This window comes from Mastigoproctus giganteus, chromosome 12 (genome assembly GCF_048544385.1).
Source record: "Mastigoproctus giganteus isolate SK-2022 chromosome 12, ASM4854438v1, whole genome shotgun sequence".
Lineage (NCBI taxonomy): Eukaryota > Metazoa > Arthropoda > Arachnida > Uropygi > Thelyphonidae > Mastigoproctus > Mastigoproctus giganteus.
In genome coordinates this window covers 143,649,373-143,675,407 of record NC_143586.1, presented here as the reverse complement: position 1 = coordinate 143,675,407, position 26,035 = coordinate 143,649,373, and the positions used below count along the sequence as shown (strand labels likewise).

The following is a 26,035-nucleotide window of genomic DNA, read 5'->3' as shown; positions in this document are numbered from 1 at the left end:
ATGGTTGATTGTTGGAACAGGCTCCATCTGTTGTGGAAGTGGATGGTTTGAATAAATTCTAGGAAGAACTAGACAAATTATTAGAGGGTATGAATGGGTGAAGTTTTTGTTTTAATGCTATATAAGCATGCTTTCTTGCATCATTTGCAACTATTACTACCAAACTGTTTTTCATACTGTATGTGGCTCATTTATATGTCTTGGCACTTCTCCTGGGTTCTAACTGCTCATTTGGCTCTGCTGAAGTTATGACATCCTCCATGACTGCCCTGCACTACAAACAAGCCAAAACCAACAATTTGGTGGCTAAAATCGGACCCATCCTCCACAGAACAGTAAAACCTGCTAATTGAGGACTCCACCAACTTCTGGCACTTCTCTCAGTATGCTTAAATTGTGCTCAAGAACAGAATAGTACACAGTACCAGCCAAGTACACGTCCCTCTGGTTCAAGAGAATTTTGTATTGGGAGACTCCTTTGTCAGGGAAATGAGTTCTATTTTAGGTGGACTACAACCAGGATGTGGTGCCAGGATCAAAAATGAATGATATAACCAACAGATTGTCAGATTTTAGGTGGAGTAAAGAAGGCATTATTAATGTTGTGGGGACTAATGATAATAATCACACATAAACTGACGATAAATATAGTACCATGCTGAAAAAATTCTGGGAATGTATGAGTCTCCAGTTCTGTCTAGGCATGATGAAAACTATATGTTGAAAACAAAGCCTTGTAGATTTATTCAAGATTTGAGTGGCTCTGGGCTTTGAGTGGCAAGCCTTCTGGGGATAACTTTTATCAGCATGATCCATGCTTATGGAATGAATCTGATTTGTTGAGACAGAATACGTTTGGACAAAGGTGATACAAGGGATTTTGTCAGTATCATTGAAGATACCTTAAAGGTTCAGGGAACTACTAGTGGAGGGGGGGGGTGTTCCCTTCACTTTAGGCAATTTAAGTCCTAATATGCCACCTGGTATGGAGCCTATGTGCATATATAAAATGGTATTATTCACAAATAACTTAAAACTGAGACTCATAATTGCAAAGTGCACACAAATATAACAGAGTAAATTGATATTGAAAATAGCAATTTCACATCATCGCTTTATTGCATGCAATGTTAATTCAAGATGGTCAAGTTCTGGGGGGGCATGGCCATCAGTCTCCATGGCAGGGAATGATACCTTGTGCCATCCATTGTTGCAAAGTTTCATCCCTACCACTGAGGAGATGGACCTCTTAATATTTAGCATGTTTGCTTTCTTACAAAAAAAAAAAAAAAAAAAACTGATTTAATAAAACTATTAAAACGTTGAAATTCCTGAGAGAAACCAAAATGAACACTCAGGTTGTCTTATTAACATTTGGGTTAATAAGACAAGGTTATCCTTGCTAAGGCTGCTATCAGATGTTGGTACCATCTGGTTCTCCCTCTCCTTTAGAGAGAGAGGTAGAACTAGAGTTTAGATGAGGTGTAAATTAGCAAAAAGGCCACAATGAAGCATAACTTGGTGAATAATGATTGAAGCAGAACTTGATGAATGAAGCATAACTTGGCTAAATCTGGAATTTGTGAGTGCACAGACTGGATTTAGCCAAGCTCAGCTTATTAAGCCTATAACTCAGACCAGCATTTCCCAAACTTTTTTAGTCGTGGAACACTTTTCATCTCACAATATATTTACAGAACACTTACAAAACACAAGTTTAGTGGAAGCCAAAGAACTATTTGCTAATATTTTATTATATACGACACGCTATGCATCAGGAGCATCTTTATTTCCAACACATGTAAAGCCAAAATTCAAATAACTGTCATCATATTTTCATTTTGGTCTTTTATTAGTTGGTTCCTGTTTTTTCATTTCATATTTTTGGGGAACAAAAGGCTGCAATCATTCATCCTCACTCTGAAGTATGACAATATTGTGTTTGTTTTCATCGACCACAGTTGCAATACTAGAAGTACTTAATTCTTATTTTAAAGTTGCTTTTTTCAACCATAAATCCACGGTCATTTATTTTAATAATAATATTTTGAAATACTGATAATTATCAAAAAAAAATGTATACAAGGAAGTGAGTTTAGTTATGATATCAGTTTGCTTCCCCTTCTCCTTCAACCCATGTTCTCCAGACTGAATTGCATACAAATGGCAGGCATATTAGACCACTACATTGTTACTTTTTCATACCTCCACGCATCCTTTTCTATGCAAAGCTCGCCAAAATAGTGTTCCATGGTCTAATTGATTATTAGTCTATTCCAGTATATTAATAACCGAAAAAAATAATGTTAAAAATTATAATGATACAAAAGTAGTGTATGCTAAAAATATGCAAAATTTATTTATTTTATTTTTTTAATTATTAATTATGGATTTTCGCGGAACACTTGTTCACATCTCATGGAACACTATTGTTGTTGTTATTTGGTTTTTAGGAGCATTAGCAACTAAGGCCATATTGCTCCGGGGTATGCGGTGGTAATTTCCTGACCTTTTTGCATCCTCTGTATTTGGTGGTAATGGGCTCGAACCCCGGTCTAATCAAGAAGCGTGTGCTACGCACTGCTGCTCCTGCCCACCTGGCTACGGAGGCGCCACGAAACACAGTTTGGGAAACGCTGCCTCAGACCATATTCAGTCAAGAGGAAACAGGTTTCAAGTCCAAGGAATTTTCCATCTGGCAAAGTACATCAAACCTGTAAATTTACTATCTGACAAAGTACATCAAACATGTATATTCATCTGGCAAAGTACACCAACCTGCATGAATAATCAGCAAGTCAACTTACTAGCATCTTACTAGAAATAACAGTCAAGATGTCAGAAGACACTGTCTGACATGTTCAAAATCATTATAGTATGGGAACTGTTGATAATAAGCACATATGAACTGGTGATTTGTTGGATAAATATAGGACGTGCTGAAAAAATGCTGCGAGTTAGGTCACAATGTATACATGTCTGCAATTTTGTCCTCACATGAGGAGAGGTACTATGTGCTTTGAAGGCCTCGTGGATTAACCAGAAACTAAAGGGAATTTGCAACGTCTTTTCAGCTGGGGAATTTTATTAGTGCGGCTCATAACTTTACGTTGAAGGAATCTATTTGGTAGAAACAGGATGCATTTGAACAAAGGTGATGCAAAGAATTTTATTAATATCATTGAGGGTACCTTAAAGATTCAGGAAAACTGCTAGTTAGGGGAGAAAAGGGGCAATAGAGAATTTTGTTTATTTGATGATATCAGTCAAAGTAACATTTTGCACTAGAGTTATTATTTGCCGCAACAGCCAATATCTACACGATGTTGTTCTGAGGGTAGCAATGTTTAAAACAAATAGGAAGCCAATGCTAGGAAAACAAGCCTGAATAACTTGAAGGGGTGCATCAAAGTAGTAAACTATACAAGAAGACTTAGTACAGTAATGTCAGGAGTGTTATCAGTAAAATAAGTGAATTCAAACTCCCAGTTAGGACAACTAATGCTGACATAATAGGGGGCTAATGGAAATGTGGTGTTATCTGAAATAGGGGATGATTAGTTTCAGTATGGTATATTTGTCTTAGAAGGATAGACATGATAGTGGGGGTCACGCTTCTTATAAAGAGCTGCCTGAAGACACTACTCGAAGCAATTCAGTACAGTACTCATCAGTGGAATATCTTTGGTGACATCAAAGTTATTGGTGCTATGTTAATGGACATGCAAGGAGAACATTACATCCGACCATTCACTGAAGACCATTACATCAGACTTGACTGATATAATGTTCTGCAATGAATGTCAGCATTCATTGCAGACACTATTAGGTCAGCATTAGTTGTCCTGGTTAGGACAGCCCTATTATGTCTGCTGCATCCACTCCATTCATCTAAAGGAGACTTATAAAACCACCAAGATACTACTCAAAGCAATTCAGTATAGTGCCCCTCAGTGGAATATCTTTGATGACATCAAAGTCATTGGTGGTATGTTAATGGGCATGCAAGGAGAGCATTACATCAGACTTGACTGATGTAATGGTCTGTAATGAATGACAGAGATCAGGACAACTAATGCTGACATAATATGGGGCTAATGGAAATGTGGTATCTTCTGAAATATGTGATGATGAGTTTCAGTATTGTATGTTTGTCTTCAGAAGGATAGCGTTATCATTAGTAGAGGCATACAATGCAAGAAAGCGAGCTTATGCAGCATCAGCCAAAAAAAAAAAAAAAAAAAACCCTCCCATTTCACTCCTCCATTTGTTCCAAATACCTGTCCAGCTGGCGCCTCCGTAGCCAGGTGGGCAGAAGCAGCAGTGCGTAGCACACGCTTCTTGATTAGACCGGGGTTCGAGCCCGTCACCACTAAATATGGAAGATGTGGTAAGGTTAGGGAACGACCACCACATATCCCGGGAGCAGTATGACCTTAGTTACTAATGCTCCTAAAAACCAAATAACAACAACAGCCTGTCCAGAAGACAACACATTTTCAGCCTTAAATTTATTTAGGCTATCAACTTCCACAACAAAAGATGGAAGTCTGTTCCATCAATCAGCCACCCGCTGTCTAAAGGCAAATTTCCGCCTGTAGACAGCAGAAAAGCAAATTTCCTTTCCTCTCAACTGCTCAGCAAACTTCATATTTGACTGCACAATTACCCCCGGGTCTTTTTCACTTTCCACTTTCCTCAGTGTAGTACCACACAGTTGGTACGTTTCTCTTGAGTTATTGCTATCCGTATGCAGTACTTTGCATTTGTCAATGTTAAACTTTAGTTGCCATTTCTCAGCCCATTTGCCCAACTTATCTAGATCCTATTGCAGTAGCATAATGTCTTTACTGTTATTAACAACCCTGTCAACCTTTGTATCATCTGCAAACTTGGACATTAATCCTGATATACCTTCATCAATATCATTGACGAATACACAAAACAGCAATGGGCCCAGCACCGAACCTTGGGGAAGCTCCACTAATAACATTTGGCCACGAAGAGCAGAGATACAGGATAGACAGTTTATTGGGGGGTCATGCTTCTTATCAAGAGCTGCCTGAGCACAACAAAAGCTTTGCAGATTCAGAAGTTATATATGCTAGAATCTGTGTGGTGTGAGTTAATTGGAAGCAAAGGTATAATGAGAGTGGGAGTAATCTATAGAAAAGAAGTTGTGATAAAAGCCTCTACATGCAAATAGAATGGGTGAGCAAGTGCGATTTTCTTATTATTATAGGAATAATGGAAACATAGTGTCACCTGGAAATGAGAGAGAGAGAGAGAGAGAGAGAGTGGGAGAGGGGTGGATTTTAATTTCAGGAAAGCTTAAGGTACATTTTAGGTCTGGAGGCCACATTTCAGGAACGATGTAGAGCTGCTGGAACGAGTACAGAGAAGGGCAACAAGATTAGTGAATGGAACAAAGGGTTGCTCTTACGAAGAAAGGCTTAAGTTTTGTAAATTACAGTGTCTGGAGACTAGGCACCAGCGAGGTGATCTGATAGAGGTGTATAAAGCCTTGAATTGTTTGAGCATGCTCAATGCTGATGGGATTCTTCCTCTTGCTCAGAATAATCACCTGAGAGGGCATAAATTCAAATTGAGGAAAGACAGATGTAGGGTAGATGTTCGGAAATTTGCCTTTAGCCAGCGGGTAGTTGGTTGGTGGAACAGACTTCCATCCCTTGTTGTGGGAGTTGATGCCTAAATAAATTTAAGGCTTAGCTGGACAGGTATTTCGAACGAACGGAGGGGTTAAGTGGAAGTGGGGTTTTTTTTTTTTTTTTTTTTGGCTGATGCTGCATAAGCTTGCTTTCTTGCATCATATGCCTCTACTAATGCTAATGCTAAATCAGAGGGTCTTGTAATGGGGGATTTTAATTTTCCGGATGTTGACTGGAATTTGTGGGTTGGTCACTCACACACTAGCAAGGCTTTTGTGGATTTATTGGATGATTGTTTTCTACCTCAGCCTGTTCAGGAGGCAAGGAGGTAGTAATATTCTTGATCTAATTATCAGTAGTAATTATTCATGCAATGAATCTGTAGATAAAGGAACCACTAGGTGGCAGTGATCACAGTGTGCTGAAGTGGGATTTCCTCAAAGAGGTAACTACAATCAAGGGTAAAGGGAAGGGTTTTTGCTTTCGTAAAGGAGACAGTATTTAAATTCTATACTGTGGGACCAACATTCTATACTGTGGGATGATGTTACCAACAGCAAATTCAAAATGGGAAGCATTCAAAGAATTAATCTTGGAAGCTACTAGGCTTTACATACCAAATAAGAAATATTGTTTAAGGTTTAGGCCTAAATGGATGTCAGATGAACTAATGAGACATGTGACAGAGAAGAAAAATGCATGGGATACATATAAATTAATGGGCAACATTAATTTATATGTATCCCATGGCAAAGGATGAGAAAAACAGCAAACAGTTCTTTACTTATGTAAACTCTAGAAGTGGACCAACCAGATTGGTCCACTGGATATTGGTGGATCAACTGTTCATGATCCTGCTCAGGTGGCTAACAAACTAAATGAGTATTTTGCATCTACATTAACACATGAGTAGTTATTTGGGGAGGAGAATGCCTGAGGTGAATTAAACTCTGGCAGTGAGCTAGATGATTTTGTAATAACTGAGAGGAAAGTTGAGAAGAAATTGTTGAGGATAAACAAAAAAAAGGTACCTGGGGTGGATGGGATCTATCAAGTTATATTAAAGGAGACATCAAAGGAAGTAAGCAAACCCTTAGCTATAATTATGAGAGCTTCCTTGGACTCAGAGAAGGTACCATGGACTGGAGATGTGCAAATGTGACCCCAATTCACAAAGGGCAACACAAGTAATTATAGACCTGTTAGTTTAACATCTGCTCCAGGAAAATTAATGGAGGCACTGGTTAAAGAAGCACTGCAGGATCAACTAGACAAGACTTCAGTTATAGCTCCGACACAGCATAGTTTTGTTAAGGCGAAGTCTTGTCTGACCAGTTTGATTGGATACTATGATGTGCTCACAAAGGAATTGGATGCACGGAATAACTTTGATATCATTTATTTGGATCTTAGAATGGCTTTTGATACTATTGCACGTGGAAGACTGCTGCACAAATTGGAGCAGTGTGGCATAGGCGGCAAATTGCTGCTATGGATAAAGGGATGGTTGAGTGGGAGAAGACAGAGAGTGGTAATCAATGAACACTGCTCTTCGTGGACTATTTTTATTAGTGGAGTCCCTCAGAGTTCAGTGTTGGGTCCATTGTTTTCTGAATTTATAAATGATATTGATTTTGGTATATCAGGCTTAAAGTTCAAGTTTGCAGACGATCGAAGGTTTGCAGGGTTGTTAAGGACACTAAAGACAGTATTCTGCTGCAACAGGATCTAGAAAAGTTGAGGAGATGGGCTGAGAGTTGGCAAATGAAGTCTAACACTGACAAATGTAAAATACTACATATGGGAAGCAGTAACCCCAGAGTAAAGTATCAACTCTGTGGTACTACACTGACAGTGGTAAAGAATGAAAAGGACCTGGGGGTAATTGTGCAGACAGATATGAAGTTTTCTGAGAAGTGCAGACAGTCTGCAAGAGTAGCTCATGGTGTCTTGTCAATGATATACAGGAATTTTTATAGCAGGTATAAGGAGACGATTATCCCCTTGTATAAGGCAATGGTCAGGCCACACCTTGAATACTGTATACAGGTCTGGAGGCCTCATTTTAAGAAGGATGTAGAGCTGTTTGAATGAGTACAGAGAAGGGCAACAAGATTAGTGAATGGAACAAAGGGTTGCTCTTTCGAAGAAAGTTTTGCAGATTACAGTGTTTGGAGACTGCGAGGTGACCTGATTGAGATGTATAAAGCCTTGAATGGTTTGAGCATGCTGAATGCTGATGGGATTCTTCCTCTTGCTCAGAATAATCACCTGAGAGGGCAGAAATTCAAATTGAGGAAGGATGGTCGTAGGATAGATGTGTGGAAGTTTGCCTTTAGCCAGCGGGTAATTGATTGGTGGAACAGACTTCCATCTTTTGTTGTGGAAGTTGATAGCCTAAATAAATTTATGTCTAAACTGGATTAATGGAGGCACTGGTTAAAGTGCTGGATTAGTATTTGGAACGAACGGAGGGGTGAAATGGGAGCAGTTTTTTTTTTTTTTTTTTTTTGTTTTGGCTGATGCTGCATAAGCTTGCTTTCTTGCATCATGTCTCTACTAATACTAATTGCGACTGAGGGCTATCTAGCAAGTCAAGTGTTTAATGCTGATGACACCGGGTTTTTTTGGTAGCGTATGTGAAAACCGCCCCAGGTTTCAATGCTGGAAAAGATAGGTTAACTCTTTTGTTATGTGGCAATACACAGAAGAATTTAAGTGTAAACTGCAGCTAATTTTTACATCAGAAAATCCTTGTTCTTTTAAAAGGAATATCAAAAAGCTGCTTACCAGTTCATTGGAAATCGAGCAAAAAATCCTGGATGACAGCTAAAATCGAGGATTGGTTTTTAAATTGCTTTTGTGTTGAAATAAAAAGATATTGCGTGAAGAAAAATATAGCATTCAAAATCTTGCTCATTCTTGAAAATGTGGCCAGTTATCCTGCACATTTATCTGATCTGCACCCAAATGTGAAAGTTAAATTTCTTCCAGCGAATACAAGTTTGTTAATTTCAGCCGATAGACCAAGGTGTTGTAGATTCCTTTAAACTTTATTACCTTAGAAGATCTTTTTTACAATTGGTAGAAGCTACTGATGGAAAAGGCAGTCTTTCAATTTGAGATTATTGGCAAAAGTATGACATTCTTGATGCTGTAAAAAATATTTAATTCGCATGGGGTGAAGTTAAGAATTCAGCAATGAATGCAGTGTAGAAAAAGCTGTGGCCACAAAGCTGCACTAAAGAAGCTGTTGTTGTTGTTGTTGTTTGGTTTTTAGGTGCATTAGCAACTAAGGCCATATTGCTCCAGGATATGCGGTGGTGATTCCCTGACTTTTCCGCATCCTCCGTATTTGGTGGTGACGGACTCAAACCCCGGTTTAATCAAGAAGCGTGTGCTGTGTACTGCTGCTCCTTCCCATCTGGCTACGGAGGTGCCTACACTGAAGAAGCCACGGTTGAAATACCAGAGGAAGTTGAGATTGTGAGAATTGGCAAAATGATTAGCAGAGAGGGATTTGAAGAACTGGAACCAACAGATATCACAGAAGTCCTTGAATCTCATAGAGAACAATTATCAGTGACAATATTTTTTCGCAATGTGAAGAAGAAGATGCACACAAAAATTTGACCACAAAGAGACTAGCTGGGTTTTTAAAGACTTGCAGATCAGCTTAGTCAAGAAGCTCTGGATATGGATATTAATTTGGAGAGGAGTTAAAAGTTTTGCAGAAATTTTCATTAGCTTTAGTTCCTTATGGAGAAAATTTATAGAGAAAAACAGCATGCTTATAAAAAAACAATTTTAACTAATTATTTTCAAAAAGTGCACGACACCGTTGCAAGTTTATTTATTTATTTTTTTTTATAAAAACCCCAAACACGAAAGGTATCAAAACCTATAGTACTTAGTACCGTGCATGGGTTCAAGGAGAAGTATGGGGGTAGGGGGATGCCGGAAACTTTGCTCTAGAGACTAAACATGAGTTTCCCCACTTCAAGCCTCCAATAAGCAAAGTGCTGTTATTTCACCGGTTGATGAACAATGACAAAGAAGGAATGAATTTATATTAAAAATCTAGAGGTACAGTAAATCCCCACTATTCACGGAGGTTATGTTCCTAAGAAATGCCGCGAATACAGAAAACGCAAATACTGAGTTATGGCTCCTATAGTAATAAAGGGGTTCCATTCCAAAGTATGAAATATATAAGAAAAACTAGTCTAAAATTTTGTCTTTTTTTTTTTTTTTTTATGTGAACCCCAAACACGAGAGGTATTAGAACCTATAGTACTTAGTACCATGCTTGGGTTGGAGGTTGAGAAGACGAAAGAAGATATTTGTTGACATTCGACTTGAACTTGTGTAGATTGTAATTTTCAGGAAATACGTATGAAGGAAGGTTGTTCCAGAAAACGGCAGTTGAATGAATAAATGAGGAAGATGAAAAGTTGGTTCTGTGTGTTTGAAGTTGGACAGTAAATGGATGTTGGCTGGTGGCGGCACGTGTTTGGACTGTTTTGAAAGAGAGGGCGGGAATTATAGAAGCCAGTTCAGAAGAACAGTGCCCATGGAAGTATCTGTAGAAGAGGCATGAACCAGAAACAGTACGTCTATGAGAAAGCGAGTGGAGAGACTCTGTTAGAGATGAATCATTAATTAACCTAACTGCCCTCTTCTGAATGGAATCAAGAAGCCTGAGAGAGGTTTTGGGGGCACCACCCCAGATGTGGGAACAATATTCCATGGCAGGGCGGATTTGCAATTTATACAGAGTGAGCAGCTGTTTGGAAGAAAAGTAACGCCGAGAGCGAAAGAGAAAACCAAGTTTTTTAGATGCAGAGGAAGCAATATTTGTAATGTGCTTGTGCCAAGAGAGATTAGAAGTCAGGGTAATCCCCAAAAGAGATATATCATTTTGCCGAGAAATCGGAGTGTCACTAAAGATAAGAATAGGAGCAGAAGAATCCTTTTTGCGAGATATAAGACAAGACTGAGTTTTAGAAGGGTGAAATCAACTAAGTTGTCTTTGCCCCACTGGAGAATTACCTGAAGATCGGCATTTAAGGAATTGGTAGCAGATTTTCGAGAAGTTGAAGCTGATTGAGCAGGACAAGGTTTCTCAAAATGGAAAGTTGAATGCAATGTGCTATCATCGGCAAAACTATGGATAGGATTTCCAGTCAATGGAAGAAAATCATTGATATACAAAAGGAATAGAGTGGGGGAAAGAACTGAACCTTGGGGGACACCGGCATTAGTGGAGAAGTTAGAAGACAGAGAGCCATCTACCATCACCCTCAGTGAGCGATCAAAGAGAAAACTGGATAACCAATTACTAAAAACAGTTGGCAAACCATAAGATGGAAGCTTGTTTAGAAGACCTTTATGCCAAACACGATCAAAAGCCTTTGAGATGTCAAGAGCAACTACTTGAGTTTCACCGAACCGTTCCATTGAATTAGTCCATAAATGGGTAACAAAAGCCAGAATATCACCAGTGGATCGACACTGACGGAATCCATACTGCGATCGTTGATCAGACGGAAGGTTTCTAGGTAGTTTAAGAGTTGGCGGTTAATTGATTTCTCCATTACTTTAGAGAGAGTAGAAGTAATTGCAATGGGACGATAATTGGATGGGAGGGATTTGTCACCCTTTTTGGGAACTGGCTGGATATTAGCAAATTTCCAAGCAGAAGGAAAAACGCCTTTGGAATAAGAAAGGGAAAAAAGGTGGCCAAGAATAGGAGTAAGTTCAGGAGCACAGGTTTTGAGAACAAGTGGAGAAATACCATCAGGACCTGGAGCTTTCTTAGCATCAAGATTCATCAAAATCCTTCTGATATCCTTTTGACGGAAGACCACAGGAGGCATTGAATGGAGCGTGTTGGGAATGGTCGGAGGTGTTTTACCAAGGTCATAAATACATGAGCTTGAAGAAAAATGGGATGCTAGCAGGTCAGCTTTATCCTTGGCTGAAGTGACAACAGAACCATCTGGTTTGGACAGAGGTGGGAGCAGAGATGGGCAAAAGTTGCGGCCAATAGCTTTGGCAAGAGACCAGAATGCTCGGCTACCATTAGGGCAAGAAGCAAGTTTTCTACTCTTAGCCTGTTCAAACTCTAGTTTGGACTGATTAATAATCAGTCCAAACTTTGGACTGATTTGGTGTAGGCAGAAAATGAAACTTAAGAATTAGAAACAAGCCAATTACGATATGCAACATTCTTCTCTTGAACAGCCTTAGCACATTTATTGGAAAACCAAGGTTTAGATAAGGGACGAGATTTTAAAGTGGAGTGTGGGATAAAGGATTCCATTCCTGCAAGAATAATTTCACTGACACGATCTGAGCAAACATTGACATCAGAAGTTTTGAAACAGTAATTCGACCAAGGAAAAGAAGAAAAGAAGTCTCGCAAGTCATCCCATTTTGCATTCTTGTAATGCCAAACAACACGAGGTTGGGAATAGCCATGAGATAAAGGTTCCATTGGAGAAGAGACAATCGCCAAGTTGTGATCTGAAGTGCCTAAAGGACCTCTCACTTCGACCGTGTACTTAGAAGGGTTGTTTGTGAGAAAAAGATCAAGCGTATTGGCTGTATGATTAGGATTGCCTGGTATTCTTGTAGGTAAATGAACAATCTGTGCTAGGTCATTAGTAATTGCAAAAGCCTCAGCATCTCGACCTGCTGGGTCGGTGTAACTAGAAAATGGAAGCCAGCTGGAGTTGTGAACATTAAAATCACCAAGGAAAATTACCTCACTGTTAGGAATGTTGGACTGGAGAAAGTCAAGTTGCAAAGAGAGGAAGTCAAAGAGCTACAAGTGATTAGTGGAGTTGGGAGAACGGTAGAGACAACAGATGAAATGAATTTGACACAATGAGGTAGAGAGATTTTAAGCCAGAGAAGATCAAAGAGAGGAGATTCCAAATTGCCAAGTCTCTGACAGGGAATATCAGAACGGACATATGCACAAGTACCACCTTTGAGGCGAAAGGAATCATACAGCGAATAATTTGGACATCTGAGATGAACAGTAGTTGAATCAACCGATAACTGAGATTCTGTCAGAAAAAGTACATGGGGTTTGGCAGACTGCAAGTGGAAATGGACATCGTTGAGATTAGAATTAAGACCACATATATTTGTGAAATGAATTAGGAAGTCCTTGGGAGGTTTAGATCTTTTCGCAGATAAACTTGCTCTATTAGTTTGACAATTCACGGTGTATTGAATAGTAAGAAAGAGTGGGTGGAACATGCTGTATGAAGTAATGAAATTTTTGGATATGGCGTAAACGTGGTAAGAATATACCCAGATCCTTGACATAACGTGGCCTTGGCAATGCTCCCCGCATACACACTACTCAGACTCCCTCCAGTCACTATCTGGCAGAGTAGAGGTAGCAAGATTATACAGTAGCTGATCTGGAAGCCTCCTAGAGAGTTACCAATAGGTTCGGTCTGGTGTACTAACTAGCGGCCGGCCTGCGAACATCGTTTTAGAGCTGTACTCTCGAAATGTAAGGAATATTGGATCTCGCCACGACGTTCATCATAACCTCAAAAGTCATCAATCATACTGCATGATGGAAGAGATAGGGAAGTGTTGACTGGAACGTATCTCTACAGACTAAACATGGGTTCCACCACTTCAAGCCTCCAATAAGCAATGTGGTGGTATTTCACCGTTTGATGAGAGTCATCTACCACCTAGTATTGCCTGGTAACATAGAGGGGCGGCATTCCTCCATGTGGTGTGGGCGCCACACCTCGACCCCTGCTTACGTTGGTTCACACCTGGGTGGTCACCCACCATGTACTTGTGCATGGAGGTTATACCCAGGATTACTTGTAGTTCCACCATCGTGAAGGTGCAAGCAGAGGATTTGGCTGTCACAGACTGTCCCGTCTCTGCCGAAATTGGGTCCACTTGACTTGAGTGTCACCCGAATATCAGTTCCATCAGCGTTTTAGACTTCCAGGTAGCAAGTACAGCTTGTCTGTCATATCTGAGAGAATGTCTGTGACCTCAAGGACCATGTATGTATTATATGTACCTTCATAATATGGCTATGTACATAGACAGTACATGCAAGCATATGTATAAGACAGTATAATGCAAGCATATGGCATCGAAATGAAAATAAGAAACAATTTAATATTAAATGTAATATTTATTAGAAATTTCAAACAAATCTTTCAAACCAGCGCCTTTGCTAGCTAAAACACTTATCCCGCCAGTGCTATCACCAGTTTCGCTAAAGTGTTGATAAAGGAGTTTTGCCTTTTCACAGATGATGAGTGAACTTGACAGAATTTTATTTTGAGTTCGGTCTTCTATCCACAGATTTAAAGGTTTTTCCTTTTTTCTAATTTAACTTCACGAGTTACAGAGCAAATTTTTGAAGCAATTAGCACGTTTTCATGGACACTACGGCGGATTTTTTCTTTCAATTTCTTGATTGATCGTACCGTTGACTCATTGATTTTATAATGTTTTGCCACTGAGGAGACACTTTCAACATTAGAAATTTTGTCTAATAACTCGATTTTATTTGCTAATGTCATCACCTTTGATATTTTCACATATCTCTTGTTATTCGTAGCTATATTTTTGTACGCGTTAGAAAGAATTTGTCCACAATAAAGTCACTTTCTTCCATTAACACACTCGAAAAAGTCTGTTTTACACTGCTTTTGCAGTGTTTATATGCTTATAAATTGAATAAATTTATAACTTTTCTAAGCATATCAATTTATAAATTGATAAATTTATTCAATTTATAAGCATAAAATTAAAAGAAACGACGAAACCTTCCATGACAAGCGCATAACACATGCTGAACATGGATTAGCGAGAAACATGCTCGCGATTTTATCACCCCTCTCCCCCCCACCCACTGAGCGCTGTTTTGACTGGGAAAGATAATTTTAGCCACGCCCATGTTTTTTTTATGGTGGAAAATGTTCACGGCGCTTTAAAATTCACATTTTTTTAAGTTTCATTTTATATTAAATCAGTGACCGCGAATACAGATACCGCGAATAGTGGGGGTTTACTGTATTAGCAAGATTAATTTTATTTACATGCATCTAATTTTTTTTCTTTTTTTCTTACCGAATGAAGACAAGTTTTTTTCAATTAAATTTTTTTTGCACTTTTTTTTTTTTTTTTTTTGTGTGTATATACCCTCATGTGTGTACGAAATATACCTTTTGTGTGTACGAAACCCTCATGTCATATGAACTACATTTTGGGCTGCGCAGTGTTTTCCCAGAACGGAACCCCACGCAAATTAGGGGATGACTGATTTGCTGGATGCAAAATTAATTTTTGAATCCAGTTCCTTTGTGACCTCATCATAGTATCCAGTCAAATTGGTCAGGCAAGACCTCCCTTTAACAAACCCATGCTGTGTCTTAACTATTACTGCAGTCTTGTCTAGATGATTCTGCAATGCTTTCACCATTGACTCCATTATTTTCACCAGAACAGAAGTTATATTATATAGTTGGGTATATTATATAGTTACGTATGTCACCTTTGGAATCCCCTTTGTGAATTGGAGATACATTTGCACACCTCCAGTTCATGGAGACCTCTGCTGAGTCCAAGGAAGCTCTCATAATTATGGCTAAGAGTTCACTTAATTCATTTGCTGCCTCCTTTAATATAACTGGATTGAAGATAGATCCCATTCACTCCAGGTGCCTTCCTTATGTTTAATTTCAATAATTTATCCTCCACTTTGCTCTCAGTTATTACAAAATCACTTAGCTCTCTGTTATTAGAGTTTGATAAACTTCTGGCATTCCCTTGAATAACTCCTCATGTGTGAATGTAGATGCAAAATACTCATTCAGTTTATCAGCTACCTGGGCAGGATCATCAGGAGTTGAACCATCTGTGTTAACTGGACCAATCTGATTCATTCCTTTCCTTCTAGAGCAGGGATTCTCAATGGAGCGAAAAAAATCATGGGTATTACAATAGTTTGTGGCCCTCCAAAGTTCAACCCTACCCGACTACATCCTATTCCCTAATATTTAATTTCTCTCATTGGCTTTTCTTTTTCCTTGAGTCAATTGATTTTTGGCATATGGGTATATTATATTAGGAGTGAGTGAGAAATTTTGATAAAAGGAAGATAGTGGGAGTAATTTAACTCAACCACCTTTACATAGGCATTAAATGCATAAGTGTTTTCAGAGGTAATGCCTCCGCAATCCTGGCATTTGTGCCTTTCAGACAGTTGCGACCTTGGCGGTGGCGTGGTGGGCATGGTTTATTTATTTATTCTTTTGTTTCATTGGTTAATATATGAGGCATGGATGGGATGAGGAAATGTTTCAGTCAATTTTTTCTACTTTCTAAGTTACAATTAGTATTGATTTATTGTTTCCTTGTGAAAGTTATTTTTGATATCCTCAGTGTTTTTGTGAGTGACATGGGCTATGAGAGTTAAATAAAAATAGTTTATATTTTATTATTTAATTCTTTATAGTTATTCAACACATCATCAGTCATGTCAAGTGCTGAAAAGAAAGTGTCAACAGTATTTGAATGAATATCTTGCTTATGGTTTTATTGAAAGCCCATTCGACTCAAGACACCCATGTGTCTTATGTGTAATAGTTCTTTTTCAAATGAGGATATGAAACCATCAAGACTTTTAAATCACTTAAAAAGGAAACATCCTGATAAAGCTGGTAAACATATCGAATATTTTTAAAATTTAAAACAAAATTTTGAGCAACATAACACTGTTGCTTCCTTATTTAAGAAAACACACAAACAAATGATGGTGTAATGATTGCATGTTATAAAATTTCAGAAATCATTGCGAAAACTGTAAACAGCAACTGTATGTAGTATTCATACAGTTGCTGAGACTGTTATACGACCCTCATTAGAAGACTGTAATTTCAACCATGATGCATCAAAATCCTTCCAACATTTAAAAGCAGTGCCATCGAGCAACGATTCAATTCGAAGACTAATTGATGAGATATCAGTTAACATTGAAAAAGCAGCTAATTGACAAACTGAAAACGGAAAATTTTCTATTCAGATTGATGAATCCACAGTTACTGACAATAAGGCCCTTCCGATGGCATACATTCGTTATTTCAATGATGATTGTAAATTGCAAGAATAGATGCTGTTTGTAAAATCTATAGAAACTGACTGTACTGGAGCATATATTTTTGCTGCTGTGAAAACATGTTTTAATGAAAAACAAGCACCATTGGAAAATTTGATGTCCTGTGCCACTAATGGTGCTACCTCCATGGTTGGAAGACAAAGGCTTTATAGCCCACCTAAAGGAAGTATGTTCTGAAGTTGTTGTAATACACTGCATTGTGCACCGACATCATCTGGTTCCAAAAAATATTTGTCCAGTTCTTTATCAATATCTCTGTACAGAGCCACCAATAAAATAAAGTCACATTAGCAAATATGATTGCCTTTTCAGAAAATTTTGTGTTGATAATGATGAACAATGTGTGAGGCTTCTTTTACATACAGAAGTAAGATTGTTTTCTAAAGGAAACTTTAACAAGATTTGTAAACCTTTTTGATACGATAATTAGTTTTTTAGAAAGCAAAGGAGACACAGATTTAGCAAAGGAGATCAGAAACACTAAAACAACATATACTATATGGCTTGGAATTTTAAAAAAGCTTTACGAAGTATCGCTTCAACTTCAAGGGAAATTAATTATGGTGATAGATTGCAAACGAGTATTAAAAGCCTTCACTGAAAAACTGGAAATATTTGAAATTCGAAAAGGGTGGAATGGCTGAGTTGTGGGGATCAAAAACAACTCAGTTTCTTTATCCAACAATGTGGTCTGAAATGGCCAAAATATTTCTTTGTTTTCCATCTTTTATGGTTGAAAGTGCATTTAGTTCAGTAAATAAAATATTAACAAAAGAAACAGAATTGATATATGTTCAAGAGGAGACATTAGAATGAAACTTACTAACGTCATACTGAACATTAAACTTTTAGCTAAGAAGCATCAGGCTCATTAAATAAAAAGAGTAGTATAAAGTATTTTCTTGTTTAAAATTTTGTTGGGGGGGGGGCGATTAGGAAAAAAATTGTCTCCTTTGTGACTTGATTACAGACTAGCTTATATCTGCTGTAGGCTTCTGAGTCTTCTGATAATTAATATGCATCCCATGCATTTTTCTGCTCCGCCACGAGACTAATTAATTCATTAATTCTGATATCCATTTAGGCACAATTGTTCATTATACTCATCAGAGTCATTAGGCCTATAACACACACCTACTTTCATTTTCCCTTTTTCCAGTGCTTATTGTCACACCACACTGACTCAACATTGCCTTGTTCACCAATGTCGGTTGGATGCACTTCCTTAGATTTTATGTGTTTCTTAACTAACAGCATAACCTCTCCTCCCTTCCTGTCATACCTATCCTTTCTGTACATGTTATACTCCCCAAATTCCAATTCTGCACTGCTTATATCTGTGTGACACCACGTCTCTGATATCTCAACAATATCCGCCTTTGATGTCTTGACGAGCGCTTCAAACTCATCAAATTTATTAACTATACTTCTAGCATTGATGTATGTGCAAGTATACATGCACCTGTTCCTACTCTTAGTTACCCTAACACAGTCCATGTATTTACTTGTTCCACGATGACTCCAGCTTACCTTTTATTCGACAAGTCCGAAATACTTAGCATACAAAGGAACTACACAAAATTATTAATCACAGAAACTCTGGAAATCAAATTACACTAGAATTCCATTAATGTACATTGCTCATTTCTCATACTGGATTCGTGGTCATTTGCACCTATGCACCAAGATATTAAATAATCTCGAATGTTTTAGAATTTCCTACTAACTTACTTCATGTTACTTCAAAATTGATTTAAATTATTTTAACTAATTTAATGATTTTATCTTTTATACGCCACGACCTTTTTAATGATTTTATCTTTTATACGCCACAATCTTTTTAATGATTTTATTATTATACATAATGTCTTCGGGCACTCAGACTTATGTGTGGGAGATCTTGATTATCGGGTTGGGAGATCTTGACTATTGATCGCGGATATGTTGGATATTCATATGTCTTTGAGGGAAGGAAGCCATTAAGTAATAATTTTACTTCTGATTGAATTCAGGAGTGTGTCATGGTGAAGTTTTTCTACAAAAAAGCATTGAGCTAAATTCCTCTTTATTTCTATATATTATTTTCTAATAAATGATAATTTATTTATATTTTATAGAACATCATCGCTCATCATCATCTTTAAATAGAAGCCATCAGAACTATTCATCTGATGATGAAGGTAAGTTGCAGAATGCCATAAGTTTTATAATTAATATGCATGTCACTGTCTTTATAATATCTGTTTGGATTATAGACATAAAAATATGAAACTTTTTAATGATTTGAAAAAAATTCATACAAGTTGTTTTTAAGGAACTACTAATTTTTTCACATTACAATAAGAGCCCAATTATCATTTTTGTTTGACAAAATAACTATAAATTCTGTAAGTTTTCCACCGATTTCTTATATGTTTTTCTTATATGGGGGATTTCTTATATGGGGGATACAAGGTGTAAACATTGTTTACACCTTGTATTTTACACAGATTTATTCTCTCAGTAATCCTAAACATAATAAATTCGATGAGCTCGAAGTGCTAGTCAAGACATCAAAGGCAGATATTGTTGTGATATCAGAGACATGGTGTCACACAGACATAAGCAGTGCAGAACTGGAATTTGGGGAGTACAATGTGTACAGAAAGGATAGACAGGAAGGGAGGAGGGGTTATGCTGTTAGTTAAGAAACACATGAAATCTAAGGAAGTGCATCTAATTGATGTGGGTGGACAATGCAATGTTGAGTCTGTTTGGTGTGACATAAGCACTGGGAAAGGAAAAATGAGAGTAGCTGTATGTTATAGGCCTAATGAATCTGATGAGTATAATGAGCAATTGTACAGAGAAATAGAGTGGGCCAGTAAATCAGAATGTCTTATAATGGGGGATTTTAATTTCCCGGATATTGACTGGAATTTGTGGGTTGGTCACTCACACACTAGCAAGGCTTTTGTGGATTTATTGGTTGATTGTTTTCTACAGCAGCATGTTCAGGAGGCAACTAGAGGGAGTAATACTCTTGATCTGATAATCAGTAGTGATTCTTCATGCATCGAGAATCTGCAGATAAAGGAACCACTAGGTGGCAGTGATCACAGTGTGCTGAAATGAGATTTACTCAAAGAGGTAACTACCCTCAAGAGTAAAGGGAAGGGTTTTTGCTTTCGTAAAGGTGACTATGGTGGTCTGAGACTATTTAAATTCTATACAGTGGGACCAACTAATGACCAACTAAATACCAACAGCAAATTCAAAATGGGAAGCATTCAAAGAATTAATCTTGGAAGCTACTAGGCTTTTCATACCAACTAAGAAATATTGTGCAAGGTTTAGACCTAAATGGATGCCAGATGAACTAATTAGACATGTTTCAGAGAAGAAAAATGCATGGGATACATAAAATAACAGGTGATACCATAAATCCAATATCCATAACAGGTGATAACATAGAAGAACAGAAGCCTCTGATAGATATAAGCTGGTCTGTAACCAAGTCACAACGGAGGTTAGGCTGGTAAAGGGAGATTACAAGAAATCTTTGGCAAAGGATGCAAATAAAAACACCAAAGAGTTCTTTACTTATGTAAACTCTAGAAGGAATGGGATGAATCAGATTGGTCCACTTGATATCGATGGTTCAACTGTTGATGATCCTGCTGAGGTAGCTAACAAACTAAATGAATATTTTGCATCGACATTCACACATGAGGGAGGTAAATTCAGGGAGGTAAATGCCAGAGGTGTATTAAACTCTGACAGTAAGCTAGATAATCTTTTAATAAATGAGAGCAAAGTGGAGGAGAAATTGTTGAAGATAAACATAAGAAAGGCACCTGGGGTGGATGGAATCTATCCAGTTATATTAAAGGAGGTGGCAAATTAAGTAAGAAAACCCTTAGCCATAATTATGAGAGCTTCCCTGGACTCAGGGGAGGTACCCATGGACTGGAGATGTGCAAATGTGACCCCAATCCACAAATGAAGATCAAAGGGAGACATGTAATTACAGACCTGTTAGTTTAACTTCTGTTCCAGGGAAATTAATGGAGGCATTGGTTAAAGAAGCATTGCAGGATCATATAGACAAGATTTCAGTTATAGCTCAGACACAGCATGGGTTTGTTAAGGGGAAGTTTTGTGTGACCAATTTGATTGGATTCTATGATGTAGTCACAAAGGAACTGAATGCAAAGAATAACTTTGATATCATATATTTGGATCTTAGAAACGCCTTTGATACTGTTGCATATGGAAAACTGCTGCACAAATTGGAGCAGTGTGACATTGGAGGCAAATTTCTGCTATGCATAAAGGTTGAGTGGGAGAAGACAGAGAGTGGTAATCACTCTCTGTCTTCTCCCACTCAACAGAGAGTGGGTTTTTTTTTTTTTTTTTTTTTTTGGCTGCTGCTGTATAGGCCCGCTTTCGTGCATTATGTGCCTTTGCTAATGCTAAAACATCTTGGAACGGAACTCGTTTATAAACTGAGAGTTGCCTGTACTCTTAGATTGTACGTACTATTCCCATTTCAGAAAAAAATACTTTCCACTCAGTCACGTTTGCAAGAACCTTTATTGGTTACCCACATGATCGGAAACAGTGCTGATCCAGCCGAACTGTATATGTTCCTTAAACAAATACACATAAATGAATTCCTCTAAAACTGGACCAAATTATTATATTACTGTAGAATGATAATATAGGAACTGGCACATTTTGCGTCAGCTGCCCATGTGCCCTTAAACATCCATATCAATACCAATCTGTCTTCTCTCACTTAACCATCCCTTTATCCATAAATAACTTGTCCTTAATGCCACACTGCTCTAGACTTCTATACACAGTCTTTTATGTGCAACAATATCAAAAGCTTTCCTGAAATTCAAGTATATGATATCAAAATCACTTTTTGCATCCAATTCCTTCGTGACCATATTGCAATATCCAATCAGAATTGGCGAGACAACATTGCCCCTTGACAAACCTGCTGTGACTGAAGTATAACTACACTTCTGTCTGGTTAAAGAAGTAATGTACTGCATTACTTCTTTAACCAGTGACTTTAATTTTTTTACTCAGAGCACAAGTTAAGCTAACAAGTCTGTAATTGCTCACATGTGTCCCCCTTTGATCCCTTTTATGGTTGGGAATACAATAGCACATCTGCAGATTCCCCCCCCCCCTCGAATCCAAGGATGCTCTCATAATTATGGCTAAGGGTTTGCTTACTACCTTTGCTGCCCCCTTAATATAACTGGATAGATCCCATCCACCCAGGTGCCTTTCTTATATTGAACTTTAACAGTTTCTCTTCTACTTTCCCCTCTGAATTATTACAAAATCATTTACTCCCTAGAGTTTGATAAACTTCTGGCATCTACTTCCCTAAAGAATTTCTCATGTGTGAATGTAGCTGCAAAATACTCATTCAGTTTGTCAGCACTTTTTTGCAGAGAAATAGATGGGCCAGTAAATCAGAATGTCTTATAATGGGGGATTTTAACTTTCCAGATATTGACCGGAACTTGTGAATTGGTCACTCGCACAATAGCAAGACTTTTGTGGATTTATTGGATGACTGTTTTCTACAGCAACATGTTCTAGAGACAACCAGAGGGAGTAATATTCTTGATCTGATTATCAGCAGTGATTATTCATCCATTAAGAATTTGCATATAAAGAACCACTGGGTGATAGTGATCACAATGTACTGATGTGGAAATTACTTAAAGATGTAACTACCATTAAGGCTAACGGGAAGGGCTTTTGCTTTCATAAAGGTGACTACAGAGTCTCAGAAAGTTTTTAAATTCTGTACAGTGGGATCAACTGATGATGTTACCAACGTTGAATTTCTAAATGGGAAGCCTTCAGGGACTTAATTTTGGAGGCTACTAGGCTTTTCATTCCAACTAAGAAATACTGTTCAAGGTTTGGGCCTAAATGGATGTCAGATGAATTAATGAGGCTTGTGGCAGAGAATAAAAATGAATGGGATGCATGTAAAGTATCAGGTGACACAGAAGCCTATGGCAGGTATAAACTAGTCTGTAATCAAGTCACAAAGGAGGTTAGGTATGTGAAGGCAGATTACGAGAAATCTTTGGCAAAGGATGCAAAGAAAAACAGCAAAGAATTCTTTGCTTATATAAACTCTAGAAGGAAAGGGATGAATCAGATTGGACCACTTAACATAGATAGGTTGACTATTGATGATCATGCTTAGGTAGCTGACAAAACTGAATGAGTATTTTGCATCTACATTCACACACTAGTTATTCAATGAGGGGAGTGCCAGAAGTTCATTAATCTCTAACAGGGAGCTAGGTGATTTTGTAATAACTGAGAGAAAAGTGGAGGAGAAATTGTTGAAGTTAAATTTAAGGAAGGCACCTGGGGTGGATGGGATCTATCCAGTTGTATTAAAGGAGGCAGCAAAGCAAGTAAACAAACCCTTATCCATAATTATGAGAGCTTCCTTGAAATCAGGGAGGGCCCCATGGACTGGAGGTGTGCAAAAGTATCACCAATTCATAAAGGGGGTTCAAAAGGTTACACAAGTAACTACAGCCCTGTTTGTTTAACTTGTGTTCCGGGGGAAATAATGGAATCACTGGTTAAAGAAGCATTGCAAGATCATCTAGACAAGACTGCAGTAATAGTTAAGACATGGGTTTGTTAAGAGGAGGTCTTGTCTGACCAATTTTATTGGATACTATGATGTAGTCACAAAGGAACTCAATGCCAAAAATGATTTTGAAATCATATACTTGGATTTCAGGAAAGCACTTTTGATACTGTTACACATGGAAGACTGCTGTACAAATTGGAGAGGTATAGCATTAAGGGTAAGTTGCTACAATGGATAAAAGGATGGTTGAGTGGGAGACAACAGAGAGTGATAATTAATGGACGCTGCCCTTCGTGGACAAATGTTATTAGTGGAGTTCATCAGTGTTCGGTGTTGGGACCATTGTTGTTTTGTGTATTTATCAATGATATTGATGAAGGTATATCGGGTTTAATGTCCAAGTTTGCAGATGATACAAAGGTTGGCAGGGTTGTTAATAACAGTATGCTACTCCAACTGGATGAAGCTAAGTTGGGAAAATGTGCTGAGAAGTGGCAACTGAAGTTTAACATTGACAAATGCAAAGTACTGCATATGGGTAGTAATAACCGAAGTGAAATGTACCAACTGTGTTGTACTACACTCAGGGAAGTAGAAAGTGAAAAAGACCCGGGGAAATTGTGCAGTCAAATATGAAGTTCGCTGAGCAGTGCAAACGGGCTGCCAGTGCAGGTCATGGTTTCTTGTCAATGATATATAGGAATCTTGCTAGCAGGGTCAAGGAGGTGATTATCCCGTTATACAAGGCAGTTGTCAGGCCACACCTAGAGTACTCTGTACAGGTCTGGAGGCCTTATTTTTGGAAGGATGTAGAGTTGCTAGAAAGAGTACAAAGAAGGGCATCAAGATTGCCGAGGAGAACAAAGGGGTGCTCTTACCAAGAAAGTCTTAAGTTCTGCATATTGCAGTGCCTGGAGAGTAGGCACCTGCGAGGTGATCTGATTTTGGTGTATAAGGTCTTGAATGCATTGAGCAAGCTGAATGCTGATGGGGTTCTTACTCTTGCTCAGACTAAGAACATGAGGGGGCACAGTTTCAAATTGAGGAAAGATAGCTGTAGAATAGATGTGCGGAAATTAGCATTTGCCAGCGGGTGGTTGATTGGTAGAACAGGCTTCCATCTTTTGTTCTGGAAGCTAATAGCCTAAATAAATTTAAGGCTGAGCTGGACAAGCATTTGGAACAAATGGATGGGTAAAATGGGAGGGGTTTTTTAGTTTTTTTTTTTTTTTTTTGCCTGATGCTGCATAAGCTTTCTTTCTTGCATCATATGCCTCTACTAATGCTAATCTCCCCTCCCCAAAATCCAAGGATGCTTTCATAATTATGGCTAAAGGTTTTCTTACTTTCTTTGCTTCCCCCCTTAATATAATTGGATGATCTCATCCACCCAGGTGCCTTTCTTATATTTAACTTTAACAGTTTCTCTTCTACTTTCCTCTCAGTTATTACAAAATCATTTAGCTTCCTGTTAGAGTTTGATAAACTTCTGGCATCTACTTCCCTAAAGAATTTCTCATGTGTGAATGTTGATGCAAAATACTCATTGTTTGTCTGCAACCATCATCAGTCAAACCATCAATATCAAGTACACCAGTTTGATAAATCCACTTCCCTCTAGTGTTTACATAAGGAAAGAAGTCTTTTCTGTGTTTTTTTTTTTTTTTTGCATCCTTTGTCAAATATTTATCATAATCTGCCTTCACTTGCCTAATCTCTTTTGTGACTTGAAATGCAGGTTAGTTTTTATATAGCTCAGCTTTCAGTATCATCTGATAATTTTTTTAACAAATTATCAGGTGATCAAATGAGACGTGGAAGAGAAGGAAAAATGCATGCATCGCATGCATATTTCTTCTCTTCCATGCGTCTCATTTGATCACCTGACATCCATTTAGGTCTAAGCCTTCAGCAGTATTTTTAGTTGACTTGAGAAGCCTAGTAGCTTTTATGATTATTTCCCAGAATTTATAGAATTTGTTGTAACATCATAATGGGTCCCACTGTATATAATTTAAAAACTGTCTGAGACCACTGTACTGTACTTCACGAAACCAAAAATCCTTCCCTTTACTCTTGATGGTAGTTACATCTTTAAGTAAATTCTACATCAATGCACTGTGATCTCTGTCACATAGTGGTTCTTTCATCTGCAGATTCTTAATGCATGAATTACCACTGCTGATAACCAGATCAAGAGTATTATGGTGATAATCCCATTGTACAAGGCAATGGTCAGGCTACATCTTTGTGTACTGCATATAGAAATGGAGGCCATATTTTAGGAAGGATGTGGAGCTGATGGAATGAGTACAGAGAAGGGCAACAAGATTGATGAGTGGAAAAAGGGGTGCTCTTACCAAGAAAAGCAGTCTGGAAATTGCAGTCTGGAGACTAGGCACCCGTGAGGTGATCTGACTGAGATGTTTGTAAGGCTTTGAATGGATTGAGCAGGCTCAATGCTGATGGGATTCTTCCTCTTGCTCAGACCCCACATGAGGAGGCACAAATTCAAATTGTGGAAGAATGGTTGCATAACAGATTTTCGGAAGC

At 38.1% G+C, this 26,035-nt stretch overlaps 1 protein-coding gene across 3 annotated transcripts in view; it reads left to right on the top strand.

The window, feature by feature from the left end:
• The window catches only part of kmr (pleckstrin homology domain-containing family A member kramer), a 666,551-nt gene that overhangs the window by 301,729 nt on the left and 338,787 nt on the right, over positions 1 to 26,035 (top strand). For all 3 annotated transcript variants that reach the window (XM_090386565.1, XM_090386564.1, XM_090386566.1), the window contains exon 9: positions 18,966 to 19,028. In XM_090386565.1, the coding sequence (XP_090242691.1) occupies positions 18,966 to 19,028 (63 nt within the window). The remainder of the gene's footprint in view (positions 1 to 18,965; positions 19,029 to 26,035) is intronic.